Raw genomic sequence first — 12,384 nt, 5'->3', positions numbered from 1 at the left:
ACACCCTGAGTCTCCTGTGAGCTTCACATGAGGAATGTTATTTGTGTGTCTATGTACAGACTTTCATAACAACCACATTTGCCAAGTCAAATTAGATCATTATGCATTGGAACAGAACAAATTTTTAGCCTGATACAAAGTACTCCGTGTTCCACTCAAATCAAATATTAAAAAGGCTAGACTTTCATTTGTATTTTCACTGTATGTTTGTTTTTGTTTCTGAAGCACTGAGATGCCAGTTTGTGACAAACCGCTGAACCTTCCGTCATCTGTGAACAATGAGTCTGTTCTCTCAAACCAAAGAGAAGAACTGTGCAGCGCAGAAATGGATATCACCGACAAGAAGGTACTGAGAGTATTATAATGCTGTTGTTCAATGTCTTATTTTCCCACAGATATCAATGTGCCAAACAATCTGTTGACTTTGCCAGTAACGCTGTGCAAGATCCAGGTGCAAACTTGCAGCTCTGTTTTTAGAAACGGCAGTGGCTTCCTCTGACCTCAATTGAGCACTGTTCTGCTTAGAGTTTAATGAGTTACACTCATCAGTACGGAGTCTACAGGCTCTTTAAGAGTTTGGTTTCAGTCAGACAAAAGCAGCAATGCATCTTTTTTTTAAGATGAAAATGTCTTGGTCAAGTAACTGGATTAACAATCTTAGTTAAGGTGATTGTAACCTGGCTTCATCCAGACAATCAGACTACAGCGGTGTGCACATGCTCTGAAAAAGAGCTGATGCGTGATATGTTTTTAAGCCCTCAAATATTTGATTTAGCATTTACGTTATGTGTACAGACAAATAAAGACTGTAGATCTACTACTCAAAAAGCTAAGAAGTCATTAGCCTAGGGATTCACATATTCTCTCCACGTTGATGGTATTATAATAATGTAAAATAATGAATAATGTAGAAATCTGTTTGTATATTGTGATGGACCATTTTATGCAGATAAGTCCAAAGGGTTCACATACTTTTTCCTGCCACAATACATTTGAACACAAACAACACTTTACAATAAGATGCCATTTATTAAAATGAACGAACAATTAAAAATTCTAAAATATTTAATAATCTTGGTTAAAGCGGTCATGACATGAGAACACATTTTACCATTAAAACATCCTGCAAGTTTCACAGCTTAAAGGGTTAGTTCACCCAAAAATGAAATTTCTGTCATTAATTACTCACCCTCATGTTGATCCACACCCATAAGATCATCATCATCAGAACACAAATTAAGATATTTTTGATAAAATCCAATGGCTCAGTGACAGCAAGATAATTAACACTTTCAGTTCCCAGAAAGCTACTAAAGACACATTTAAAACAGTTCATGTGACTACAGTGGTTCAACCTTAATATTATAAAGTGACAAGAATACTTTTTATGCACTAAAAATAACAAAATAACGACTTTATTCAACAATATCTAATGATGGGCGATTTCAAAACACTGCTTCATGAAGCTTTACGAATCTTTTGTTTTGAATCAATGGTTCGGAGCGCCGAAATCACATGATTTTCAGTAAACGAGTCTTCGTTACGTCATAAGTGTTTTGAAACTTCAATAGTTCTTCGAAGTACTGATTCAAAACAAAAGATTCGTAAAGCTTCATGAAGCATCCAAATCATCCATCACTAGATATTGTTGAATAAAGTCGTTATTTAGTTTTTTTGTTGCTTCATAAGATTATGGTTGAACCACTGTAGTCACATGATCTGTTTTAAATATGTCTTTAGTAGCTTTTTGGGCATTGAAAAAGGGAGTGTTATTGTTGGCTATGCAGGCCTGACTGAGCCATCGGATTTTATCAAAAAATCTTAATTTGTGTTCTGAAGATGATCTTACGGGTGTGAAACGACATGAGGGTGAGTAATTAATGACTGCATTTTCATTTATGGGTGAACTAATCCTTTAAAACATCTTCCTCATTATAAACAAAACATTTATTTAATCACGCGTAGCTCCAAAAGCGGCTCGCTTTGATATTGTGGGATCTGTGATGTCACACGGGCAAATACATTTGCATATGACTGCCTCCAGAGCAAGACATCAACCAATAGTTATACATCATCTCACCATAGGCTCCGCCCGCTGGCCTTCAGCTGCTTAAGTGTTCAGCCGCTTTAGCGTTGTCAAAAGTACTGACTTCGATACCAAGTCAGTACTGAAATTTAATAAAATGAGCGCTGTTGGCTGGATTTGTAAAGGCTCTAATTGGCCATTTTGGCTCATCAGATATGTCTGTGATTGGCTATATGCTCCCACTTTCAAACACTTGTGTGCTTTCAAACACTGCATTGATCATTGTAGCCAATCACAGACATATATGTTGAGCACATGAAAAAAATGGCCGATCAGAGGCGTTTATGAATCCACTCAACAGCGCTTAAAGCGCCACATTTTTAACATTTCAGTATCGACTTGCTATAGTAGTCGGTACTTCTGACAACACTCGCCTGTTGCACCTCTGGATCCTATTATTTACTATCCTATATTACTAATAAATATCTTGTGTATGCTTCTTTGCATCTTCTCATGTATAGAGACTGCTGATGGCACATATTAAGGAGCGCTTGAAGTATCTGGAGGAAGTCCGCTCCACCGTCCAGGGGGAGGTGAAGGAGAATGGGGTGCGGGGTGATGCTATGGAGGCCCTGGTGCGGGAGAGCTGCGTGCCGGCCGAGCTGGAGCGCTACACACAGTTTATAGGAGACCTGGAGCGGGTGGTTAGTCTGCTGCTCTGCCTGTCAGCCCGTCTGGCCCGTGTGCAGAACGCCCTCAGCACGGCAGATGACAGCATGGACACGGAGGAGAAAGTGAGTTTATTAACCCAACAAAGCTAGGTGTTTAAATGAGGTGTGTCTTTGTGTAGATAGCTGGGAGCGGCCCTAAACACACTAAAGGTGTGCAGGGAAAACACACACTTTCTGAATCGCTTTAAGATTGACAGTGAACACACTTTTCTCAAGTCCAATCATCATGTTCTGCTGGATTGGCTGTTGATGGTGTCAACACTGCCTGACCGAAACCACTGTTGAGTTTCGATGGGTTTTGCGATTTGCAATGCCCTCTTGTGACAAACGTTTGAAATGCAATCATTATGATAAAGCACCACTGTGAGGAGGTCAAATATCAAAAAATCTATCATGTTTTATGACTGTTGTTGTTAATGTATTTTTATTTGTTGACTTTTTTCACATATTATATTATTCAAATATAAACTACCATTCAAAAGTTCAGGGTCAGTAAGATTTTAAAGAATTTAATACTTTCATTCAGCAAGGACAAAACATTTATAAAAAACAGTAAAAAATGTATATATAATATGGCTGCGAGCAATTATCGGGGTTCAAACGCTTTAAGCCTTTAAGCAGATGCGTAAAAAGGTATTATGTTTTCATTAGCAAGCCTGTAACCATTTCAATCATAGATGGAAAGACCATTTACAGCCAATACAGGCAATGTACCATAGGAAATACATGGTTTTTAAACCTTTTTAACAGTTATGGAGTTTGAGGCAAAAACCTAGGACTAGTTCGCCAAAGTTGATTGTTTTTTAAATAATGTCCAATATTTAACAAATGATTCAATGGACAGTGGCGGTCCTAGAGGCAAAGTTGCTCAGAGTGAGGAGTTCTACCATGTGGTCATGGCCATGTGCAAAAAATCAGTGAGATATAGTCCTTTAAAAACGTGAAGGCGAGGTTCTCACAGGCCTCTAGTGTGGTGAGTCAAACAGGCCCAGCAAGTTTTGTTCCGCTCGGCCTCTGTTAACCTTGTCTATTAGGTGCTCAAACTTCATTGGCCGATAGCGGCCATGCTTTTTCTTTTTTTTTTTTTGATACGCCAATGTCCTCATAGACAGTCATGGTACCTTGGACAAAGACACTGCATGCCAATTTTCAAGTCAATCGGACCAACGGTTAAGTAGTTATAGCCATTTTCCTGTTTTTTTCCTCTTATAGCGCCACCAAGTGGCCAATCACTGTGATTCTTTTCACGTGACCAAAGATTGAGCTCATACACAAGTGTTCCAAATTTGGTGAAAATATCTCATTCCTTTCACAAGTTAAAGTCATTTTAGTAAAAGTGGCCTTGCCCATTTCAAACGTTTGGCGCCCCTTTGAGACGTGAATCGAAATTTCAACTTTTTTTTGATAATTATTGAAAATAAAACTTACTGCACTTATTTGGTTCCAATCGGGCCTAGAATTTAACCTAGAAATTATATTAAAATTATTGGTAAAAACTAGTCATTTAGAGGTAAATAAAATAAGAAATAACAACAAATCTAAATGAACAACAACATAAATATAAATGTTCATATTTCATTAGAATTCAATTATATAAGATTTATGGACATAAAAGGAAGAAGTGCAGTCTTCATGGTCTGGGTTGTTTTGATCCGGAAACGGATGTTTTGTTTGATGTGCAGCTCATCCCTCGTTTCTTTCATGGACATGAGTTGTAGAGGATACTTTCTAAGAGATCAGATTTACAGTTTTTGCCTAGAGGACGGGAAAAACGGGACAAAAATATTCTTGTGTGCAGTTAATACCACTAATAACAAAAGAACAGAACTGTGACGTATTCATAAAATAATTCCCACTTTCCTCAATCCACAGCAATCTCTGGACAACCGCTACCGTCTTCTGTGCAAACAGAGGGACGACGCCAAAGACTTGAAGGACAACCTGGACCGTCGGGAGCGCATGGTCTCCACCTTCCTCTCCAGGCAGCTGACGGACACACAGCTGCAGGAGTACCGGCGCTTCATTCAGACCAAGGCCTCCTTACTCATTCGCCAGAAAGACCTTGATGAGAAGCAGCGTTTAGGAGAGGAGCAGCTCGAGGCTTTACTCAGCAGTATTCCTCCATGAAAATGCACTGCCTGAAAGTGTCTGTCCAGCATGGACCGTACTTACTTCGAGACACTTGATTTCTGCGCTCTGTAGTCGAGTTACGTCTTGAGTTGACTAATGAGACCATGGAAAGCTTTATTTAAGAGCCCAGGAATGGTTTATCAGATGCATCACTCTAAAATGATGACCAAAAAAGGACGAAAGAAGCACTTTTGGAAATAAACTGCACATTCTCATATTCATAATTGATTTCAGGGCTTCATTACTGCTTTGATGAACTTTTCATTCAATACTTTTTGTCCTGTAATTTCATTTGACACTATCATGTTGAATGTGTTTCGAGTACTTTACAAGATTCTCTTTAAAGATGCGTTTTGAAAGTCTGTGTTATTGAACTGCTGTTGTTGCATGTGTAATAAGAGCACGATTCAGCAGCAAAGCCCTTGATGACAACTTACGCACATTTTCATTTATGCATATGGCAGACGCTTTAATCCAAAGTGATTTGCATTGCATTGAACCCATGACTTAGGTGTTGCTAGCGCCTTGTTCTGCTGTTTGAGCTACAGAAATGACTGATGACACATACATGTGAGCAAATTGTCCTGTTTTCAGTGAGATCAAACAATTGTCCAGGAATTTACCAGCAGTAAAACCATGGTAAAATCACTGAAATGTTCTGCCACAAGTAACTTATAAACCAGCAACAACAGCAATATGATAATTGTAAGAAACCAATGTTCAATTAATATTTACATTTATTATTAATAGTAATAATTGGAACTAGATTTGTATTACCGATGGAAATAACATGCTTACAAAGCAGTAAAAATACAACGGTGTTAAATTTTTAGGTTAAATGACAGTAAAACTAAATAAACCAAATTAAAGCAATATGAAAAGTTGATCGATACAACAAAAAATAAAATACCAATCACAATTGACCCTTTGCCGGGAGTTTGATTGACAGGCGATCTAACCAATCATGATGCCGAATCCGCCATTTTGAAATCTACAGTTAGTAGATTTACGTCGGTGGACTTGAACTTGAAAAATGGTGTACTGACGTCTTTCCGTGGTTGAAACAACATTCCTTCTGATGTTCATTCATGTTTTATTTGACGCTATAGAGATGATCCGTTCACGAGCCGCTTGAACTGAGGCGCTACAGCGATCTATTATGACACATTAAAGAGCCACAAAACGGTATTTGTTTAAATTTCTTTAAAAATGATCAAATTTGAGACTTTATTTCATATTGAAAGTAACCTGCTCTGTCTTGTCTGTCGATACGTTGTCAGTTTCCTCTTTGCTCTGGAATGTATTTTTCACTGCGCGAGAACATGAAGTGTGGCGAGAGATCGGCCTGGCTTGTCGGACATAGCAACGGTCAATTCAGTATGTAAATGGTCTTAAAATGTATTTTTTAAAACTTTACACAAGGTGGAAATTATCTACAGAACAAAGTTTGAATATAATCTGCACATTAAATGGATTGATCTGAATTAATAGAATGTTTGTTTGTTTAAAGTTATCTGGTCTTTAATAACATTCTCAAAACGTTAGCACAAAAACATTATTAATTCAGAGAACATTTAAAAGTAACTTTCCCATAATAATTTCTCCAAGCGTAACCACGAGAAAAAATATTTTCATACGTTAGAGATGCGGTTTAATTTTCTTAGGACTGTAATACAGCATAAAAAATACCTTTATGTTTGCAGATATTTAGGAAACATCCTACACTATGTGCCTTCCGTTTTGGAATGTCTGTTTTTGTTTTGGTTTGTGTGATCCCGCCCACTGCTAATTTACCCAATAGTATTTCAGCACCCGGGTTGCCAGTTGGCGGAAATGCGTATTGCAGCCATGGAAACCAGCGGAAGAACTGGGTCAGAGATCGCAGATTCTACAAGACTTAAAAAGCATCAGAATCCATCTAAAAATCTCAATGAGAGGCATATTAAAACTTACAGTGTAAAGCTCGTCTCCTTGCATTGTCAACTGTGCTCGTTCCTGCTGCGTATCCTCAATCTGGCAACCCGCGTGAGCGTGGAGTCTGAGGAGGAAAGGTGCGAAAAAACAACTCTCCAATATTTTGAATTTGGACTGCAGTACCCATTTCAACCGCTAGCTGTCAATATTACATATTGCATTTTTAATTACAATATTTTTGTTAGCTACACAGAAACTACTAATCTGTGATTCATGGATCCACAACTGATTCGGATTAGCTGCTCTGTTAGATGCTTCCCTCAATCAAGTGTTTCAAAAACGTAAATGTTTTGAACTGATCAGGGTTAAAGTGTATTAAGGGGTTAAAGTGTAGGCCTACTTTGCACTTTGACTGGGAACATCCATTACTTCCGTCTATTACAGTACTTATTGTTGACACGTTCACATTGCAGATTCATGTCAGTGTGTGTGTTGTGCACTTTACAGTCATTCAGTGCTTTAAATTGAACATTGTCAAGGAAATTGAACTCTCAGAAATGTTTTCTCGGCTCTAGATCCACATTTTCATTAGCTTTTCTTGTGGAATACATGAACATTTGGCTTCTCGGTTGGTTAAACAAATGAAAGTTTGTTTTGGCCTTTGGGCAGAGGGTGATTCCTAGTCTTCTCTGTCAAGAGAGAAATGGCTTGAAGAAATGTGTAAGTCACATGAAAGCATCTAGTGACAACATGGATGCGTTCTTGATCATCAGAAACTGTCCTGTCATTAATACCACCATTATCCATTTCACCTGGAATTGATTGATCAGATTGTGCTTTGAATGCTGGATGTGGATTTAGAGACTGTAAATAAGCGTTTGTCCACTATCAGTGTGCTGTGAATGTTAGTTCATCAGTTTTGCTGCCATCTTGTGGTTTTGTTAATGTGGGATGCATGAGTTCCAATTACTTTTGGTTTAATGAATAAAGTGTGTAAATGGAATTTTCTCACTGTGCATCTTAAGTGTTTCATTACAACTAGGCACAATTTTCTGTAAAAATGCTTTGAAATAACATAAATTGTGAAAAGTGAATAAAAAATAACGTGATTTGTTTGATGTGTAGCCTAAAATTCAAATGGGTGAATCTTTAAGTCAATTATATATGTAAATGTTTATATATTTTAGCCTATTTTAGGTGTTTTCATGATGCATATAAAAAATTATGGGGAAATGTCATGTAACTATCATGTAAATAAGGCCACCAAATGGTTAAACATGCTTAAAACATCATATTTACTTCTAAATTGAAGGTCAAACACATCCATCTTGTTTTTTCTACTACTGAAGCATCGAAGCTCTTAAGACATCAGAGTGGAGTTCTGTCTCACATGCCGAATCATGCACATGTGTGTCTTAAGGCATTTTTTTTCTCTTCTAATGAATACAGACGGAGGAACACGTGCTCCATCTCAAGGGCAGAGGGTCAGAGTTTAATACAGCCGCTGCATCATGGGAACATCAAGAGATGCAGCTGTAAGCTAAATTGTTATCTTGTCAACCCATGTTGGCGTAAACTCACAGGACTGGTTTCCAATTGTGGCTATTTCATCATCCACCGCTGATCTGAGGTCAGCAGTAAAGAGTGATCTCTGTAACCAAGCTCACGCTGTCAGCAAGACTCAGATGAGCGTGAATTAGCTCATATGAGGAGAGAACTCAAAGGAAACAAACACATTGCGAGCCTGAGCCTGTTTCTCCCACAGACATGTATTCGAGTCAAAGTTCAAGCACAAGATTAAGTTCTGTTTAATAATATTTGCATAATAATGACGCTTTTGAATAAGAAAATGCATTTATCGTAAAATAAGCTACAATGTGTAGTTCATAATTACGGGTTTTTCGTGACAGTGGGAATCCTGGAATATGGATGACTAAAAATAAACATGTTGATCAGCATTAAACTTGAGATAAAAAGTATGACTTGAATGTGTTCTGAAGGGTTGGTTCACGCAAAAATGAAAATTATGTCATCGTTTCCTTGCCCTAAAGTTGTTCCAAACCGGTTTGAGTTTCTCAACACATATTTTTGAAGAATGTTGGTAATCATTAGTCAGTTGACGGTACTCATTTACTTCTATGATTTTTTTTGGAAGTCAATGGGGTCCATCAACTGTTTGGTGTCCGACATTCTTCAAAATATCTTCTTTTGTGTTCGACAGAAGAAAGAAACTCATACAGGTTTGGAACAAAATGAGGGTAAAAGTAAATGATGACAATTTTTTGGGTGAACTATCCCTTTAACATCTAGAACAAAATAATTCTCAAAAATGTTTCCCAACACCTCAAACATGTGATGCATAAAGAACAATTAAGAGAGATTTTGTCCACTCCCAGTGAGTAACACTCCCTGAGACAAAGAGATTGAATATTTCATATGTATGTCTTGTGTAATTACTCAATTTAAATCTGTTGAATAAAAAACAAAAACATTATATTAGACTATAATAGAATACATAGTCTCTTTTGCTCATCAAAGCTGCATTTATTTAATCACAAATACAGAAAAAACATAATATTGTGAAATATGATTACCATTCAAAAGAACTGCTTTCTATTTAAATATATTTTAAATTATTAGTAATCATTATTTCAGTCTTCAATGTCACATGACCATTCAGAAATCATTCTAATATGCTGATTATTTATCATCAATATTATTATATAATGTTTAAAAGTTTTAGAAAACTAATTAAGAAAAAGTTCATTTATTTATTGTCACTTTTGATCAATTTAATGTGTTCTTGCTGAATAAAACTATTCATTTCTTTAACCCTTGTGCGTCAATTCAAAAAGATACACATAGGTCCATTATAGAGGACAAAAATGTCTGTGTCAAAAAAATGTCATAAAAATGTGAAGTTTGGGAGCACAGACTTAAGTTTGGTCTCATTTTAAAGAAGTACCTTGGCAGAAAAAAAGTTTGAAAAGTGAAACAAAAAAAGTTATAGAGGTTTAAGTCTATGAACAATATTTTATATAAAATATATTTTTTATTAAACATGTTGAACTCTAAAACTGCTAGAAAATGAAAGCCATAAATCTAAACAAGTTGTGTTCCAACTTTGATTTTGATATCTCAAAAAATGAGCTTTCAGTAAGATTTTGTTTGGACGCAATACCAAATCTTCCCCATTAGATTTCAGTAAAACTTCACTAGTTTTTCTCTCTCAAACATTACCTGCACACACACAATTTTTTTATTACACACACATACAAACCACACTCTGACATCCATACCAACACACCCACACAATTAACACTGCATAATTTATCTAATTGACTCATAATATGCATAAGCAGAAAAAAAAAGAATAAAGCGAGTGTTTGCTTTATAGGCCTAACCTGACAAAATGGCACCATCTGGTAAAAAAAATTAAATTTTGAAGCCTTGACCACAAAATGAAAGCCTATTAACAAAGATTGCATCATTTTATAGTCAAATGACCCTGGGATTAAACATTGCACTTTTAATGGGTTTCAATGGGGACATTTTTGTCCAAAAGGTCCTGAGAGGAACTATTTTGTGTTACTAGTGAAAAATTGATTTTTTAAAGGAAATGAGGGTGAAAAAGTAAAATTCCAATAAAAATACACACATGTACCAAAATCCATGCAGTTGGCATTAACACAGGCAAAATTATCAAAAAAACAAAACTGAAAAAGACATAAATGTCGCACAAGGGATAATGATTACAATAGTAGTGCATGTCATCGTTGATAGTCAAAATAAGAACAGAATTCTTCTGGAATCTCAGATAAAGGCTGATTCACATTAATATGGTTATGGAAAGACGTCCGACACCAGCCTCTGTTTATGCGACACCGGCTCGTCCCTCTCAGCTCTGACGTCTTCAGCCAAAGACATGAACTGGATTCTCCCCTTGTTCTTTTTCTTGATCCCCACCGGATGAGTCGGGAAGAGCCGACTTTTAGGGTATCTATGCGGGTCAACCTCCTCCCTGACCTGTTGAACCTCCTGCTGGACGGCCTTTGGGTCTCCAAGAAGCTCCCTCAGCTGTACCGAAACCCCTTTGCGCAGATAGTGGTAGGGTTTCTTTCCGCAGTTGTCCCTTAGATTCCCATTGGCGCAATACTTTCGGACTAGAAGGTCAATTAGAGAGTCGTGACTGTGGATGGCGGCGATGTGTAGTGGCGTGTAGCCGCCATTGGACTTGGCGTCGACGTCCACCCCATGACCGCTCTTCCTAGACACGTCAATAATCCTACAGACCATGTCAATGTTTCCACACTTGGTGGCCCAGTGTAGGGCTGTGAACCCAGACATGAAGTCTTTCTTCTCCGCGAGCTCAGCGTCCTTCAATAGAAGGCCGTACACTTGATTCCACTGTCCGGCCGCGGACTTCACCATCCACTCGTGCTCCGCAGGGTCAAGCGGGCAATGGTGCGAGTTGTACTTTGGCTCTTCCTCTTGTTTCGGGGTCTTGAAGTGTCTAGCGCGGGTCACGCCGTCTATAGATGTTCTCTTAGAGTCAGTGGACAGCTTCTTCTTGTGATGCTGGCTGATGTCCATTTGGGGCATTCGTAATGGAAGTGCAAATGGTTTGTTAGTCTTGGCCGCTCCATGTTTGTCATTAGAGTCGTCAGACTTAAGCGGTACAATGAAATTTAAAGACTTTTTTGGTTTAAAGTCCACATTCTTGCTTCTTTCCAAAGCAAATTCTATGGGAGAAAGTTCTGCAGTGCCATCTGAAGCCTTTGATGAAGATCTTCTCAGTGACTTCTTACCTTCTCCATTTTGTTCCTTCTCATCTTCCTGTGATCCACCTTCATTATCTTCTCTTTGTGCGTTCTCATTGTTTGAGGCTTCAAGTAGGTGATGGTATACTTTCTTTAGGACTATATACTTGGTATCCTGGAGCTCTTTAACAAAACCAACGTTGTTGACAAACGTCTTGAAGAGATCTCGGTTCTTCTTCTTCTCAGCCGGATCACTGCAGTTCAGCAGGTCTTTGAACTTGCTCAGCAGCTCGGAGTTTTTCACCTTTCCTCTGCCTTCTAATAATGTGTTTAAAATCGCTTCTTGAGTGAGAGCCATTTCTTAACTCGTCCTAGATCTAAACATACTGCTCTGTGGACCGATCGTCACGCCCTTACCTGTTTTCCGGAATGAAAAACCTGTAAAATTCAGACGTAGGTGGGGGCGGGGCTGTGGAAAAGTTTAGTTTTGCTAATTTTAGCATAATTTGTCAAGGAGAAAATACAAATATTGGCTAACCACCTTTAAATTGTTAAATAGTTTAAAATAAAATAATTTGAATACAACATAATCAATCAATAAATCAACAAATTGTCCCTGTGAGTGTATTTCAACGTACATTTACTGATTATTACTTGCATATTTCTTTATTTAGAAGCTCAATCTTGCCATGTCTTGAGAAAAGACATTCCTGAAGCCAGTGGGAGTTTCCAGGAAGAAGCCATATTGCGAAATTACGAATCCTAGTATGGCAAAATATTGCCTCATGAATATTAATCTAGAGCTGCTGAACATTCGTTGATC

General features: G+C 37.7%; 2 protein-coding genes across 3 annotated transcripts in view; one reads left to right on the top strand and one right to left on the bottom strand.

The window, feature by feature from the left end:
- shroom1 (shroom family member 1) overlaps positions 1-8,031 on the top strand; it is a 40,704-nt gene extending 32,673 nt beyond the window's left edge. For both annotated transcript variants that reach the window (XM_067376343.1, XM_067376342.1), the window contains exons 6-8: positions 226-346; positions 2,548-2,820; positions 4,630-8,031. In XM_067376343.1, coding sequence (XP_067232444.1) covers positions 226-346; positions 2,548-2,820; positions 4,630-4,884 — 649 coding nt within the window. In that variant the 3' untranslated portion in view covers positions 4,885-8,031. The remainder of the gene's footprint in view (positions 1-225; positions 347-2,547; positions 2,821-4,629) is intronic.
- Positions 8,032-9,333: 1,302 nt separating this feature from the next.
- Positions 9,334-11,969, bottom strand: LOC137012930 (ankyrin repeat domain-containing protein SOWAHA-like). Its single transcript, XM_067376433.1, has one exon. It carries the CDS (start codon positions 11,917-11,919, stop codon positions 10,645-10,647), a length of 1,275 nt encoding a protein of 424 aa, XP_067232534.1. The 5' UTR covers positions 11,920-11,969; the 3' UTR covers positions 9,334-10,644.
- Positions 11,970-12,384: the final 415 nt, after the last annotated feature.

The sequence above is a fragment of the Chanodichthys erythropterus genome, chromosome 22 (assembly GCF_024489055.1).
Source record: "Chanodichthys erythropterus isolate Z2021 chromosome 22, ASM2448905v1, whole genome shotgun sequence".
Taxonomy (NCBI): domain Eukaryota; kingdom Metazoa; phylum Chordata; class Actinopteri; order Cypriniformes; family Xenocyprididae; genus Chanodichthys; species Chanodichthys erythropterus.
Note: the sequence above shows the minus strand (reverse complement) of the source record. Positions and strands in the feature narration are given on the sequence as shown.